The sequence below is a fragment of the Barbatula barbatula genome (assembly GCF_947034865.1).
Source record: "Barbatula barbatula genome assembly, chromosome: 17".
NCBI lineage: Eukaryota > Metazoa > Chordata > Actinopteri > Cypriniformes > Nemacheilidae > Barbatula > Barbatula barbatula.
The window spans coordinates 1,877,274-1,894,675 of record NC_136780.1 but is presented as its reverse complement, the minus strand read 5'-3'; the positions used below and the strand labels follow the sequence as shown (position 1 = coordinate 1,894,675).

General features: G+C 39.9%; 1 protein-coding gene across 1 annotated transcript; it reads left to right on the top strand.

The window, feature by feature from the left end:
* The first annotated feature begins 6,768 nt into the window (after positions 1-6,768).
* Positions 6,769-16,985, top strand: LOC306906330 (protein shisa-like-2A). Its single transcript, XM_079477643.1, has 3 exons — positions 6,769-7,135; positions 11,998-12,134; positions 15,433-16,985. The coding sequence occupies exons 1-3, from the start codon at positions 6,954-6,956 to the stop codon at positions 15,615-15,617; spliced, it is 504 nt and encodes a 167-aa protein (XP_079333769.1). The 5' UTR covers positions 6,769-6,953; the 3' UTR covers positions 15,618-16,985.
* The last annotated feature ends 417 nt before the right edge of the window (positions 16,986-17,402 follow it).

Genomic DNA, 17,402 nt, shown 5'->3' with positions numbered 1-17,402 from the left:
AAGGTGGGTATCACAGTGTCCGAGCATCCTCGGTTTTTCCCAGCCCATTTGGAGCAGATCGTCTCTGCCCACTTTCTTGTTCAGCCAATGAGATGATGGTGTTGTGCACATGCAATCCTATTAATGAAAGCGCACTGTGTAAATGGGTCTGTAGCATGGATTACACACACACAGCATTGTGTAATGGGATGGTGTGGTGGTTAGAGGTTGTTATCAAACGTGCATGAAGCAGGCCATGGAACATCTGTTAAAGAGGTTTGGATTGAATCAAGGAATGAATTGTTGGTTTGGTAAAAATTGTCAAATTCATACACTATTAAATGTATTTTTTGCTGTTGTTTTTATTTAGCTTAATTAAATGCTTATTTTGTTTTATTTGAAATCTTTATATATTTGATCATAATTTTATTTGCATTTGTATTTCAATTGGCAGTCAAATTAAATATGAAGTGAAGATGGTAGATAAAATAAGAAAATATTGTGGGAAAATAATTGCACATTTTTAATAAGAATTTGTTTTAGTTTTCAATATAAATAAAACACATGCTGGTCAAATTGTACATTGCCTTATTTATTTAACCATTGTATTCTTGTCCTATTGTCCAGGACAGACATAAAGATATCTTAAATCAAGATATAAAATATAAGAAAATATATCTTCCAAAAATTTGCTTGATTCTGCTTTCAATGTTAATTTTGAGTTTATTTTTCTTACAGTATTCACATAAATTTGTTCTTGTTTTAAGCACTTTTATTTAAAAAAATATTATTATAAATATATTAAATAAATTTTCTTTCCAGAAAACAAGACTGATCTTAGGTCATTGTGTTTCTCCAGTAAACATGTCTTGATTTAAAAAGATATATTTTGAGTGTAGCACGAGAACTACGGTGTGATGCTCCACTGAACACAAGTCAACATATAAAATCAAGATAAACAACATGTGTTAAAGATGTGCAGAGTCAGTGATTTTTAAAGAGAATAAAAAGCATCGTATGACATAATCCACGGCACGTGCTCTCATTCACAATTAATCTGAAGACTGAAGGCTAAGCGTTTGTCTCCAGCTGTCTTACTTATCAATGACTCTCAAAGCCTGGCTCTCCCCTCAACAAACATAACGCTTCAAATATGTCATGATCCTGCCTCTCCTTGTCTTGGTTTTCGAGTCATGTCAGTCCCATGTGTTTTGTGTGGAGAAAGAGCATTGTTTTGGTTTGAGAAGCCATGCTCTCTCTCCGGTGTCACGTCCTTTAGTCCCGCCCCCTTGTTTCCCCGGTTAGCGGCCAATTAGTGTTAGTCTTGTCTCCAGCCCTGGTCCATCTTTCCCTTAGTGTTTCAGTCCCCTCACCTGCCTCGTGCAATCCTCCTGTTAGCTTTCCCTTAGTGTTTCATCCATGCCACCTGCCGCCACTCTCCCTGTGTCATCAGTCCTTGTTATTGTTTCCCTTTATCAAGCCCCAGTTTCCCTCTGTCCCTTGTCTGTTCATTTTGCACACTTTGCACATTTACCCTTCGTCTGTCTGGATTACCCGTGTTCCTGTTCCCTGGACTCAAGTTTGTGGGCTTAGTTTGTTATTCTTAAGACCTTGTTTGTTTTGTCCCCCTTGTGGGAAGTTTTAGTTTTCAGTCTTGTTTGTGTTCATGTTTTCCCCATCGAGGGTCTTTGTTTTGAAATAAAGTCTTGTTGTTCGACACATGTCTGCCTGCGCTTGGGTTCTGTCCACAACCATAACAAAATAAACCTCTATTTAAAAGATCTGAAAGATCAGCTGGATCACAGACCGCTACAACCTCCTATACGAGAAAACCTACAGCGTGTCCTCTCTGACCTTATCTTTCCACACTCACAGATAATGGGATAGTGACTGGATTGCTCATGACGTGACATTGATATCCATACGCCGCAATTCTGCCCAACATAAACTTTGGAAAAACATCAGGAGTAACAATGAATTTAAACACATGTGAACTAAACACTTATCATAAAAAACTGGTTATTTTAGATCGTCATTTTGACTGAAAGTCCATGGCGCTCTCTGTCAGTTGGGCATACCAAGATGGCGGCACGATCACTTCCGGTGGCTTCACCTCCTACCGTTGGTTTATAGATTTATAGATCAGTACCCTGCACACATCTTGTTGTATTAGGTAAGCGCTATTCAGTTTTTGATTGGCTGTTTGTTGCTAAGCATCTGGTTGAATCGTTCTAACGGGGTTAAGTGCAGTGTGAAAATCCCTTTCATGTACTTCTCAGAATTCCTATTGTATTTTTCATGTGCTACTCAGAAGTACACTAAAACTTACACTTAAGTATACTTGACTAATCCTGATGTACAGAGATATGCAGTACCTAAAATCTACACCAAAAGTACAGTTAAGAGGATCTTTCAAGTATTAAAAAATATCTTAATAGGAACATAGTAGTATACTTACAATGCAAAAAAAATATTTAAATAATATACTATAAGTACAATGTTAAAGAATACTTAAAAGTAGGCTTTTATAAACTAAAGAGTGAACCAGTCTTTCCAGTATTGAGAATCCTACACTACTAGTACATTGACTTCCTATATAAAATATACTTGACAATATACTTGAACTTTACTTAGGTATACTTTATTTGAATTTGGATATTCAGTACTAGTATATTCATTATAGATAATAAATGGCCAAAAAAAGGAAAAACTAATAACTTGTATTATTGCTCTTTGTATGACATATACACTCGCCTAAAGGATTATTAGGAACACCTGTTCAGTTTCTCATTAATGCAATTATCTAATCAACCAATCACATGGCAGTTGCTTCAATGCATTTAGGGGTGTGGTCCTGGTCAAGACAATCTTCTGAACTCCAAACTGAATGTCAGAATGGGAAAGAAAGGTGATTTAAGCAATTTTGAGCGTGGCATGGTTGTTGGTGCCAGACGGGCCGGTCTGAGTATTTCACAATCTGCTCAGTTGCTGGGATTTTCACACAAAACCATGTCTAGGGTTTACAGAGAGATTGGTGTGAAAAGGGAAAAACAGCCAGTACGCGGCAGTCCTATGAGCGAAAATGCCTTGTTGATGCTAGAGGTCAGAGGAGAATGGGCCGACTGATTCAAGCTGATAGAAGAGCAACTTTGACTGAATATACACTCATTACAACCGAAGTATGCAGCAAAACATTTGTGAAGCCACAACACGCACAACCTTTAGGCGGATGGGCTACAACAGCAGAAGACCCCACCGGGTACCACTCATCTTCGCTACAAATAGGAAAGAGAGGCTACAATTTGCACAAGCTCACCAAAATTGGACAGTTTAAGACCGTTTGAATTTTTGACCGGGGTTCCGTCCAATCAGCAGTAACTAAAGACCTACCTTTTCCAGTTTGACCGACTTGTCGTTGTTTTGTTTCCGAAATTGTTGTTGTGCTTTATGGTTTGTTAATGTGTTTTCAGATTTGTTATTGTGATTCAGGATTCGTTTGTTTTGCGATTTGATGTTTTGTTTGGCACTTTACGACTTCCGTACGTCACACATGTACACTCTGTTTACCGCAGCCTGGGACAGTATACATGATCTCTTTGCCATTTATTGGAAAAAAATAAATGCAGACAACCAGTGGAAATGCTTGCGTATTTGTCACAGCTTGCGTCACGGCTCCCCAGACTCTATTCTCTATAATCCCACTCTTTTGCCAATATTTCTGCTCAATCTGGTTTCATCGGGACGGGATTAGCAGAGATTAGTCAAATGCCCAGCGGCTGGCGCACCCATTCACACACTCATTAATGATGTTAATGTGTCTGTCATAAGAGCAACACACCCACTAACATTGTGTCGACTGTTTGATTCTCGTTCGGTTTATTCGCATTAATTACACAAACTGCAAATACAAAACTGTCTGTCTGAACTATTTTTCTAAGCAATGGGATTTACGTTTCTTGTCTGGCGGAAGATAAAATCCAATAGATTTGCATTGCAGACGGACCTGCGTCTATCTAGAGACCAGCAGGTCCCAGCTGCAATAAACAGTCTGCACTGCTGCATCAACCTAACAATGTTATAGCAACCATTTAAAGAGATAGTCTACCCATAAAGGAAACTTCTGTCATGAATTATTCATCCTTAAATTTTCCAAACCTGTAAATGTCTTTGTTCTGTTGAACACAAATATATTTGGATGAATGTTAGCAATTGAGATTTCTTGGGGCACCACTGGCACTGACTACCATAGTAGTCATGCATATTTTTGTACATTTAAACACAAAATGAGATATTTTGAAGAATTTAGGAAAACAAACAGTTCTTGGGAACTTTTGACTACCATTTTTTTGACTACCGTTGCTGTAAGGCATAGTTTACTAAATTTAATTTGTATGTATTTGAACTATTTATTTTGAACTAAAATTGATTTTAAAATGACCCAACATGTGTGCACCAAAGTTAACGTTCATGCACCGTTCTCTATGCCATTTGCATCAACTTTTTTAAGTTTAAAATGATTTGGTTATTATTAACCACTGTAATATGCACAGCTGCAATATTTCAATACTTTAAATATATTGTACAGCACCACCCAAAAAACACTGTACTGATGCTTTTCTGTACAGCAAAAGATAAATACAAACACCTTCGCAACCACCACCCACACAACACCCTATCCCCGGCGCCACAATTTTTCCTTAAAATGTAAACATCTAATTGTACAATTCATCTCTCTCGCTTATTTACTCTACGAAGACAGTCTGGTCAGCTGTATCAAGATCATTAAAACAATTGGAATTCAACACAATATGCATTGGACTCTTCGTGATGATGTTTCAGAAATCTCATTAGCTTAAAAAGTACGCCTACACAGACAGCATTTTACAACATGTTACACTATAATGCATTGTTTGCAATTCATAACCAAAAAGGTCATAATTTATTCGTTAATACAGTCTTTCTTCTGGGGAACGCAGAAGAAGATATTTCGAGCAATGTCTCCGAGGTTTTGTGTTCTAACAATGGAAGTCAATGCTTTCAGTGTTGCTTGGTTATATTCTTCAAAATATCTTCTTTTGTGTTCTGCAGAAGAAAGTCATACAGGTCTGAAATGACATAAGGGAGAGTAAATCATGACTATCCCGCATACCTGACAGCTCAGTTTGTACATATGTATTATAAACTTACCAAAGTGTTGATCGGCAACTGATGTTTGTTCACTTTTTAACCAATGAATCAAATACAAATTACATTTACAACTAGTATGAACTACAAACGTATAAATAAATCAAGATTTCTGCAGGAAAACATCTGCACAATGCACAGGTTATGCGTGAAAAAAATAAAAGGCATTTCGGAAAGCTGTTTCTGCTGACAACATGCAACGTGGATTTTTACGTTACGAGGGAAAAAAACACTCAAAGACATGGTTCGGTCAATACAGTGGTTGACCACAAGGTCACGCCGACACCAACATTACTCAACTTCAATCATTTCAATCCACCGCCCTTACCCGCTGTTCTCATATATCGCTCTGACCCTTCTCCTGCAAACATTCCTTGTTTTATTTTGCTGTTAACTAGCCTTGCTCTAGCACTGCCATGTCCTCGCTGAACCACATAATTCTTTTCATCTCTCCACTGAGCACACAGGACCAAAGCTCAGCAGGCTCATTAAATGGGTCAGAGTATATCCGTTAGTCTCAGAACTCAAACAGGTTCCCATGTTAAAAGAACCATTACCAGCCCGAAACTACCCTGGACGGCACAGGGATACCTCGCCGCACGGATGCTGCCATGTTACCATGGCAACGTTGCACCACGTGGGCTTCAGGTGATCATCCGGATGCTTTACGGCCGGTCTGTTGTAACAAATCACATCCGCCGCTCGCAACCCCTAAAGCATAAAGCGACACGCCACGCCATCAAATCTTCTTTGGATTCTTAAATGTGGAAAAGCTGCAAAGAAAAATGCGTACATCATGTAATAAGGTATTCTGTGTTTCAGTGATCAGAAAAGTAATTCATGATTCATCTTTCTGTCTCAAAATCTTGAGTTACAACAAAACCAGAAAGGATGGAGAGAGGGAGAGAGAGACAGAGAGACGGAGAGAGAGACGGAGAGAGAGGGAGAGAGGGAGAGAGGGAGACGGAGAGATGGAGAGAGAGAGAGAGAGATGGAGAGAGATGGAGAGAGGGGGAGAGAGAGAGACGGAGAGAGAGACGGAGAGAGAGAGAGAGACGGAGAGAGAGAGAGAGAGAGACGGAGAGAGAGAGAGAGAGAGAGAGAGAGAGAGGGAGAGAGGGAGACGGAGAGAGGGAGACGGAGAGAAGGGAGAGATGGAGAGAGAGAGAGATGGAGAGAGAGAGAGAGATGGAGAGAGAGAGAGAGATGGAGAGAGAGATGGAGAGAGAGGGAGACGGAGAGAGAGAGAGAGACGGAGAGAAGGGAGAGATGGAGAGAGAGAGATGGAGAGAGAGAGAGAGATGGAGAGAGAGGGAGAGAGGGAGAGGGAGAGAGGGAGAGAGAGAGAGAGAGAGAGAGAGAGAGAGAGAGAGAGGGAGAGAGAGAGAGAGAGAGAGAGAGAGAGAGAGAGAGAGATGGAGAGAGGGAGAGATGGAGAGAGGGAGACGGAGAGAGAGAGACGGAGAGAAGGGAGAGATGGAGAGAGAGAGAGATGGAGAGAGAGAGAGAGAGAGATGGAGAGAGAGAGATGGAGAGAGAGAGAGAGAGATGGAGAGAGAGGGAGAGAGGGAGAGAGGGAGAGGGAGAGAGGGAGAGGGAGAGGGAGAGAGGGAGAGGGAGAGGGAGAGAGGGAGAGAGAGAGATCGTAAAGGGTGCTGTGCAGATGTTCGCGCGTCTCCTCAGTCGCCTCAGATGAGTCTCGCATCAGTCGTTCCCGATGGAGTCACACACATCAGTCCGGTGTAGCGTTTTTAACAAGTGGCAGGTTTAAGGTTCGTATTCCCGGCAGCATGAGCGCGGATTGCGCGGACTATTATAACGCGGATAACGTGTTTGTCAGCGCCTTCACGTGCCCCAAACCTGAGGGCGACGAGCGCGCGATCTTCTGCTGCGGGTTCAATGACGTCAAATACTGCTGCGACGATCCCAACAGCTTCTTCCCATATGAGTATGGATACATGTGGTGGCTCAGGTAAGATCACTGAACAGTTTTATCTCGTGAAAACACTACCATGTGTCATTATTAGCCTCCACTGTCGTAAATAAACGGACTAATATCAGTACATAAACCTTATGAAGAGACGCGACTTGTGCACCGTATACGACGTTTTTGAATGTGCATCATTTTTATTGCTTCCGGATAAATACGGAAAATGTCCGAACTGAAGCGCACGTTGTAGCTTTCAGTTTGTTTTGTACTTGTTTAGTAATTTACCACGTTAGCAACTATTCCGTGGTTAAACTAATCATTATGAAGTCAATTACAAAATTAGTTTTAGTAAAATGCAATTTTTTTATCATGTTATGAATTGCGGCAACTTGTTAAAAGGTAAAAATTGCTGTTGTAATTTTGTATGGGAAGTGAAAATTACTTTTATCCAAAGCGACTCACAAAAAAAATGTCAAATATAAGATTAAGCTTTGAAACAGTATACATTGAAAATTTGCATTTTGCTTTTTTTACGTGAGGGGGTTCATATATCTGGTCCGTCATATATATTTACGAAAATGTAATAATCGAAGAAACAGTACACGAGCAGTTCAACAGAACATACAAACAGGTTTAAGACACAGGTAAAAGAATAATCCTTCATCACAGTTCAACATAATGATTTAATTGATTTGATTAAACTGGCAGATTTAGCTAGCTGACCAATCATAGTTGACTGGGCGTGTTCAAAGTTAAAACAGCATTTAAGGCACATGTTAAAAAGAAAAGCTGCTGTAATGTACAGTAACAATTTGTTTTTGTTAATTAAACCATGTAAATGCATTCTAGCAAGTGTGAATTATTCATGAGTGACATGCAACATAAATTGACAATTTATGTTAGAGACGATTCATGAACGGTTCACACAGAAATTTGTATGCACTTCTGTTTAATTCTGAATAAATATCATGATAAGGTCAACATTTTGCATTCATCATTAATATTTATGGCTTGGGAGTTCATGCAAAACACCTCATCTCGGCAGTAAACACGGTTTTAATAAACTGTGAGGGAAATATTTTTTTCTATTGAATTATTGAGTGTCTGTTGAACTTTCCAATAGTGCCTAAATTCATATATGCTTTTGCAGATCATAAAGGGACAGTTCACCCAAAAATCATTGACTCACCCTCAGGTTGTTCCAAACCTGTATATTTTTTAAGTTCTGCTAAACACAAAGGAAGATAAGTGGAAGAAACCAGATCTCATCCCCCATTTACTGCCATAGTAGGGAAAATAAATACTATGGAAGTCAATTGTGGGGCGAGATCTCTTTGGTTACAAGCCTTCTTCCAAATATCTTTATTTGTGATTTAGAACAACTTGAGGGTGAGTTAATGAAGACGGGAATTAACATTTTTGTGTGAACTGTTCCTTTAAAGTCATTAGGTCAAACTGTCTTCCGTTTTACAAGAAATTGCTGATGCTATCTGTCAGCGGCGGATCTAGGTATTTTTAAAAGCAAGGGCCACAATTTACATTGGGGGCCAGGACAGGTATAGTGCGCAATTAATTTTCATATTTCAATTGCTGCTGGAACTAACGGATTTCTGAACAAAACACTGGAGATGAGTTTGAGAATGATGCAGGTTTATAAATGATGAACAGAGATGAGTATAGTTCAGTAAGCAAGCCAACACAACACAAAACAAAGTTTTATATACTCATAAACACGCTTTTGACCAAATATTGTAGGGTTTTAAGTCAGACACTGAACTATTTTACTTCCCTGAACTATATGCAACTTTTAATTAATATGCGAATCCTACATTAAATCTAGCTGCTGAACAAATAAGGTAAACAAGCTAATAAACCAGTGTATTGTTGTAGCTGCATGGCTCATGCCAAGGATTTTTTGACTGGTCCAGGCAGCGATTCAAATTTCTACTTGCTCTGCCAACATTTTCACTGGCCCTGACACAAAAAATGAAATAGTTGTTGTTATTGTTGTTTTTTGCCCATCGTGTTATCTTGTATTCAAATTAGCAAATTTGTATGACACCATAATTCAGTGGCGTAACTTCGCTTTGAAAATTGGTCATGACAGAGGTGACAAAAACAGTACTGTAATTGTTTTTGTAATAACTCGTTGGGAATATTAATCATATATAGTGGCCGGATCGCCTATACTCTGCTTTTCGACTCCAGCACTCACAGAATTTGTGGTTCCCAAACTTTCCTTTGTGGAAGATCACTTGGCTGTTGCGGTGCACTGCAATTAAAAACATGTACAAAATTGTACTTGTTCATTGGTTTACGCGTTTTGTGCTTGGATACTAAAAGAGCACACTTTTTTATACTGGACTATCTAAAATTAGATACCATAATAACACAGCAAAAACTATTAACCTAACAAATATAAAGTTCAAACCAACCTTTTAGGTCTTTAGCCAGTAAAGTTTAAATCGTGTCTGGCTTGCGCGCGCAGAGTAGGCGGTCTTTTGTGGCTGCTTGAATGCCTTCAACCACATGAGCATCTACACCACAAACACAATCCGGTCGAATGCCTTATACTGGAAGTGGTAAAAAGTCGACAAGCTCAAAACGTTTCACAGCCCGTTTACACCTGTATTTAACGTCGTCCACTTGTGAACCGATCGACCAAAACGCATATCAGGTGTAGGCTACAGAGTCCCAAAGAGGACAAGGGGCACTTCAGGGTCCAATAAGATTTCAACTGGGGCCTGTCATGAAACTGCTCCGAGACAGGCAGGTCAGATCCAAATGCAGCTTTATTTCAGAGAATGGTCAAACAGGCAGTGATCAACAACAGCGTATGGTATGTTAGGGAATATCCAGACGTCAACGGTCACAAGCAGGGGTCAGGGCAGGCAGCAGAGAATCGTAATCAACAAAAAAGGTCCAAGGTAATACACGAAGAATCAATACAGGAAACGCTCAGAATTGTAGACAGGCTAACAAGACTTCGCAGTGTGTGAATAAGTGCACATGGTATATATAGAGTGAGATTAACAGGGGGATGAGATACAGGTGAATGTAATCAGTGATGATGAGTCCGGGAAGTGTGTTAAGGGAGATGTAGTTTTGTGAGTGAATGATAAGTTTGATGTGGAGTGCCCTCTGGTGGTTTTCAAGGGCACTCCAGCAGGTGATTGTTACATAGCCCCCCCTTTAAGGAGTGGATTCCAGACGATCCTAAAACTTTCCAGGAGGAAGGTTGGGCGTAAGTGGAACCGGGCGGAGCAGGTGGGGCGGAAGTGGAACCGGGCGGAGCAGGCTGTGCAGGCGGCCAGGGCGGAGCAGGCTGTGAAGGCGGCCAGGGCGGAGCAGGCTGTGAAGGCGGCCAGGGCGGAGCAGGCTGTGAAGGCGGCCAGGGCGGTTCAGGGGTATAGCGCGGGTCCGACGGTTCAGGAACCGGTACAGCCTCAGGAACAGGCGTGGATTCGGCCATCTTGTCCGAAGACACAGGCGAGGTGAAGGCCATCTTGTCCGAAGACACAGGCGAGGTGAAGGCCATCTTGTCCGAAGACACAGGCGTGGAGACGGCCATCTTGGGATGAGGCTCTGACTGGGCGATGGTCATTTTGTCCCAGAGCTCAGATATGGCAGACGTGACGCGGGCAGTCTCTGGCTGGGCAGACGTGACGCGGGCAGTCTCTGGCTGGGCAGACGTGACGCGGGCAGTCTCTGGCTGGGCAGACGTGGCGAGACCTGACTCTGGAAGGTCGACTCGGACGTGACCTGACTCTGGAAGGTCGACTCGGACGTGACCTGAACTGTAATTTTTTATCTGTGATATTACAATGCATTGTTGTAAAAGCACAACTGTATACTGTAACTTCACAGCTTCAATGACAAAATAATTACTGCGATATTACAGTGATATTACAGTTTTGCTGTACATCATTACAACAAGGCCCTGTAGTTTTACAGTATGTACTGTGAAAGTAATAGACAAGTTGACAATAATTTACTGTGATTTTAAAATGTATACTGTGGAAGTCATGCTAAAATTGTCCAGTAACTTACTGTAAAGGTAATGCAGATGAAGCTTCCATTTACTGTGAATTTACAATCATTGTACAATTAACCCCCTCCCCCAACAAACAACTCTGGGATAAAGTCAATGTTAGCCCAATGGCATATTCATTAACAAATAAACATTTTTCAATGTACAGCAGATGCCAAGAACTTCAAGAGTTCAAGAAATTCAACTTTCTAGTCATAAAAGCCATCTTAAAATACAGAAAATGCATAGAAGTTGTGCAAACTTGTAATTCAACTACCTGTCTCACAATTCAACTATTCAACTAGCTGTGTCACAATAACAGTAATGGACAGGATGGGAAGGAGGCCTTCATGGCAAGATAAGAGAGCAAGGGAGAGAGCGATGAAGGAATGTCGTAAAGGGGTCAGGCGCTCCTCTCAGTCTCAAACCACATGATCAGTCCACACGCAACAGCATTGTGTAAAAATTACAAAAAGAACAAGGCTAACTGAGCCTGTCAACTACCGCTGCAAAAAAAAGCTATGATGCCCTCTCAAAGTCAATAAGTTTCCTCAAAAGGGTGCTCACATGAGGGTTCATTGTTGTCCGCTTCTTTGTTCTTTCAGGATTGATGCCCAGGAAGCACCTGTTAATAAGCAAACTTTTTTCTTTTCTTTTGCCTCTCTATCTCCATCTTTGTTTGGAACATCTTGAAATACACACTCATTTCAATTGGGTTATAAACATGTTTTCCTGCTAAAACAAACTCGACAGCTCAAATCATCATTATAAGATTACCGGTGTGATAAGGAGCGGCTGGCTGCTTTCACATCTAAATGCTACTCATCCTGTACGCAAAAAACATTTAGTCGTTTCTCTCTTTCTTTCTTTGTAGTTTGGGGGCTCTGGTGGGTCTGTCTATCGCGGCGGTGGTGCTCCTAGCATTCATCATTACTCTCTGTGTGCTTTGCTATCTGTTCATTGCTACTAAACCCAGAGGACTGGACAACGGACTGCCTCTGCGAGCTCCAGGTATGAGTCAGACACAAATACACAACTGCATCTTTTTGTATTATTATGTTACACTTTTGCACACAAAAGCATTGTACACTTGAGGAAAAAGGACCTACGCATTCATACATTTTAGTCTGTTGGTGAGGCGGTAAACGGTTAATAAAGCCACCAGTGGTGCTTTCAGGATGATAGAATAGTAAATGGTCTGTTATTGGAGTAAGTGGTGGTCCTGATGTTGTCCCTCAGTCTCCTGGAAAATGGTCTTTTGCTGATTTTTTTTTCTTCAATTTTTGTGGCCATGAGGAGATACAAAAGGATGAAGGAGTTTAGGTTTCAGACCATGAGTTCAGCAAGGCCATTAATTTAAGCTATTGACATCACGCAAGGTTCATGATGGATGTTTTTATTAAAGTTTATAAAAAAACCGATATATGGCACACAGCACAGGCATTATTAATAGCAGTTTAAAGACCTTTCAGCAATATGAGGTTGGTGAGTTTGTCTCTGTCGGTTGATTCTTTGTCTTTATTAAAGCACAAAGTCGCTTAATCGTGCTTTTGTGGCTATTTGTGTTTTCAAGGATCTTAGTTAATGCTAACATTATTCCAAAATATCTCTCTTTGCGTTCAACCGAACAAAGAAATGTATACATGTTTGGAGGGTGAGTAATTCATGACAGAATTTTCACTTTTGGGTGGATCATAGCTTTAAATTGTGTTGAATCCCAGTTAAAGTGCCAGATCCAGCTCTTTATGTTGACCTGCAGGTGTCATTATTGCTTCTGTTAACACTTTAACATGCATAATGTCGTATTTGTTTCACCACTCATTGAAAATGAAGTGTGTTCTTATAGTAACTACTCGGATATGAGAGGGAGAGAGAGTATGAGAGAGCGACATTAACACACACGTTGGTATTAGATGGTTCATTAACAGTCGACTCAGAAGATCTCTGTTCACAAGTTTATGAAAGTGCTGAACAAATTCAGATGCGTCTGAACTGTTTATGTGACATGCTGTTTTAAGGTAGAGAGACTGGGTTAAACAAAACGACTTTCTTTGAGACCGTTTCAGATCACTTCATGATTGATCTGTTTTTCTATTTAACAAAGCATTTGCATTTATTTTAGAGACGAGTACCACTTTGACGCAGTGTTTTCAGTGCTACTTGTGCACGTCGTTCGCTTCTCGCTTTGCTAAAGGACATTTCGAGAATTGGACCTCACAGAAGGCCTTAACACTTGCATAGCAACACCCATGGCAACCACGCCAGCATCATTTTGATGTAAGTTTTGCTCAGTCTGCAGTTATCATCAAACTTTCCATTTGTAAAGCTTTGACCTTTATAAACTACAGAGCAGCTGTCGTAGGAATCCTCAACGCACACATTGTTTGTCTTCCCAAACTCTGAAACAAGCAAACATCTACAATTCATTGCTCAGCTGGGCTGTAAAGAAGGGCAGTTTGTCTCACCAGCAAGGTTCATTTCTCTTTATACGACAGTGTTTGTTCTGCACGGCACAGTTTGGCCTGCAGTGTCGTCTTTTATAGCCCTTACTGTCTCCTGTTTTCTTTGGGGAGAGTTGAAACGGTATCGCAATATCCCTTTGTGTAATTTAGCAGACAAGTCGTCCTTTATGGTTTTCTTTCTTTTTGTTTAACAGATAAAAGGGCTTTGATAAAGGCTCTGCAGATCGATGTGATAGGAAGAAAGCAGTTCTTCTTGCCTTTTTCAAAGCCTCATGTGTCTTCCTTTCTCCTGTCTGCACAAATGCCTGGTTTAAAAGGATAACAAGGAAAACATGGATTTTCACGAAGGCAACAAATCTTATGTTTCCCTTGAACTTACACAAAAAAACAGCCCAGCCCAGAAGCAAAATAATATACATTGCACTTTTCCTTTCACAACATTATACATTATATTGCTGTATATTACGCCACGTGTCTTTACGGGATCTTCACGGGACGCACAGATCCCACAAAATCACTTGTAAATTCCTGGACACATTTTCCGTGTATTTCCAGGATCTCTGCGGAAGAGCTTTTGAAGAATGTTGACTTCCATTGTATGAATGAACACAAAACCACTGAGACATTTCTGAAAATATATTTTGTTTTCAACAGATGAAAGAGTCGTTTACAGGTTTTGAATGACATAAATGATGAGAGAGCAATATCCTTTTAATGCAGTGTAGTGCAAATGGCATCATTTGGGCTTCCAGTACATATCATGGCTGATATTACCCTCACTTATCCTTGGGAATGAAAGGTTACATACACATGATAATGTTTAACTGGATAATAAACACCTAAAGTGGATTTTGTTATTATTATCTCTGGTAGGCTCTTTCTTATAACATGCTTTAATTTGAGTCGTGTATGGTGATGGATTTTTTAAGAAGAACTTAAAATGTGAGCTCATGGCAATGCTGTGTCATTGAGCAAAATACTTAATGTTAAATTACAGCAGGAATAAAATGATTGGATGATTATTAATGAGTTTATAAATTCATTAGAGACCCCTGTATCTCACTTAAAAGCGTGAATATTTCATCTGCATTTCTCTAGATTCACATGCATGGCTTGTCTATAGAAGGTTTCAAAGTGACAACATAAACAAACGTTACTGCGCATGCACGCATTCGTTGGCTGCACTTAACGTCTGTGCCTGTAGATTATTTCTGATGATAAGCAAAAAAAAAAACATAAGAACCGTTACCTCGCTAAACTTGACTCTCCAATATTTTGAATTTAGACTGCGATACCAAGCTCAACCACTAGATTTCAATACGTTTATTTAAATGCTACAAAACTACAGGACCCATTCAACAAATTGCTTATTTAATAAAATGAACATTCAACAAATAGTTTATTTAATGCAATTAGTTTCCTATAAAATAACAATGTTAACATAAATTAAATTAAATATAATAGTTATATTATTAGACACTAGTCAAACACAAACCGGAAGTTAATTGCAGTCCTGACGCACACGTCCGATGAAACCGTCTATAGACCCATACAGTTTGTTGCTTTGCATTTTTGACAAGATCCTTACAAACTATTTAAACCATTGGAACGTGGCCCTGTTAGCTGGACTCAAACTAGCAGTGTTTTAAATGATGCTGTATATATTATATTTTGTGTTCTGCAGAAGAAAGTCATGAGGTGTCTTTTTTTGGTGCACCGTCTCTTTAATAGTAGTAAAATTATGTATTTCTCGTAACAAAGTTCGAATCTTCAGTTTCTCATGTATGCAAAATGCATATTTCCATTTTTCTATTGGACCTTATTTGATATGTCTTTTTCATCTCTAGGTTTTGGTGCCAGTCCTCAGGAGGGTCCGAGTCAGCCCAGCGCACCATCAGGACCGCAGGGTTTCCGCAAGCATTTCCTGAGAGGCAAACTGGACTGTGATAATCAGCCAACCGACCCGGACCGTCTGTTCCAGCGCTGCTTTATGGCCACGGTCACCACCATCAACGTAGAGGGTCCTTCATAGATTCAAGAGCCGTCCATACGAAGAGGACATTACGCAGCAGTCACCTGTTTTATCCTGTGATCAGATGTTTAAACCTGGAAGATGTGGTGTAATCCAACAAGTGCTGTAAACTGTCGGACAAGGTTAATGATTTCAGTGAACTGCCTCAATGACTTGCCTTTTACCTTATTTTAAATCCAAAAAATAAACTCTTGTTTGAGAGTTTGTGAGACTCTTTGAGAGTCGTTCAATCAGTATCTGAACATCAGGAGGTAATAACGCAGTGTCGGCCGTTGGAGGTTTGTAACCCTTGACTCAGACTCGTGTAAAGTGCTTTCTGAACAGCCGAACTGAACTGAACCAGATGAAAAGTGTTCAAGGTTCCTGCTGTGGCCATCAAAAAGAGTTTATGAAGCTCATTTCACCAGCATGAGTCCAATCTGTGCCCTGTCTTAATGCAGTCAATGCCTTTAATTCAGCTTTGAGCTCAAGTTCTACTTCAGCAGGAATCCAGAGTCACAAAGATGATTTAAATTGTATTGCATTTCTTTGTGTTTGAAGTTTTGCTTTGTTCACACGTTTGGCAACAGACTTGTTAAAAGCTGTTTTTCCAAATGTTAAACCTGATGTTAAACACGTGTTTGCTACTTGTTCTATTTTTTGCATTGAAAGTAGATCTGTGTTTTATTTTAATGAGTAAAGACTTAAGATGTGTGGCTTTTATACCATGTGTGCGATCTAGAGTACAATTGGATGGGATATATATAATAGTGGCCAAACGTGATGTCCGAAGGATATGTTAGCTTTTTTCATATTTGCAGTATTTGTTTTGTGAATGGCTGCCATCGCTGTTCGGTGTTTATTGGACAACATTATGTGGCAAATAGCATCAGGAAATTGAATGCATACAAAAAATGCATAGAAAAAGTGAAACAAATGAAACATGGACTACAGATGTATCCGTCATTAACAGTGATTAGCAAATAGCTCTTGATTTGTCCACAGCAGTCATTCTCCTGGGTTTTGCTCATGTGCCGTGTGTTCTTTTTTGCCAAGCCTCGTTCAATTCTTTTCAATGCTGAGCTTCAGTGTATACTCCACGCACACCTACACCGCATGCGCGCAAAGTATGCAGACATTTTAAATAATATATTTGGTCTTTGTTGTCGTCTGTAATGTTCTCGCCGTGTTTCACAAGTCTTGCCCAAAGTAACCTATGATGAAAATGCACTTGTTTCAAAGTGCAACATCCTGGAATGTGTGTTTTATAAATAAACTACAGTCTTTTTTTTTCGTTTGCTAAGAAAATGTTTCAAGCTTTTAATTTGTGTTACTACAGTAAGTGCTCGCTTTGTCGTTACAATAAAGTGGTCCTACTCTATACTTATTAAACACTTTTCTTCTTAGATCCGCTTAGAACTTAAGTCAAGATTTCTTTTACCAAAAAAATATAATTGACCATGAGCACTTTCTTCTCTCTCTCTTTTCCTGAGGTCACATTGTTCTTTGAATCTGCGGCTGTAACCTTGTAGCCTTCCTGGCATACACTTTTCAAAACTATAATTGCACATTGCATGTCGGCACACACAACATTTCTTGCTGTGATAACCACAATCTATTGGTTAAGAGGAGCTGACCATGAGTTGTTAAGTTATGGGTTTTGGTCACAACTTACCCTATATGACTAGACAATATGCCTCGCAATGCAGGCGAGTACATACATTGAGTTAAAGGGACGGTTCGCACAAAAATAATGTCATTCAAAAAAAGGTCTTTCTCCTGTAAACACGAAAGAAGATATTTTGA

Coding starts and splice junctions, on each gene's coding strand:
- LOC306906330 (XM_079477643.1), top strand. CDS start 6,954: ATGAGCGCGGATTGCGCGGACTATTATAACGCGGATAACGTGTTTGTC. Junction 7,136..11,997: donor GGATACATGTGGTGGCTCAG/GTAAGATCACTG, acceptor CTTTCTTTGTAG/TTTGGGGGCTCTGGTGGGTC. Junction 12,135..15,432: donor ACTGCCTCTGCGAGCTCCAG/GTATGAGTCAGA, acceptor TTTCATCTCTAG/GTTTTGGTGCCAGTCCTCAG.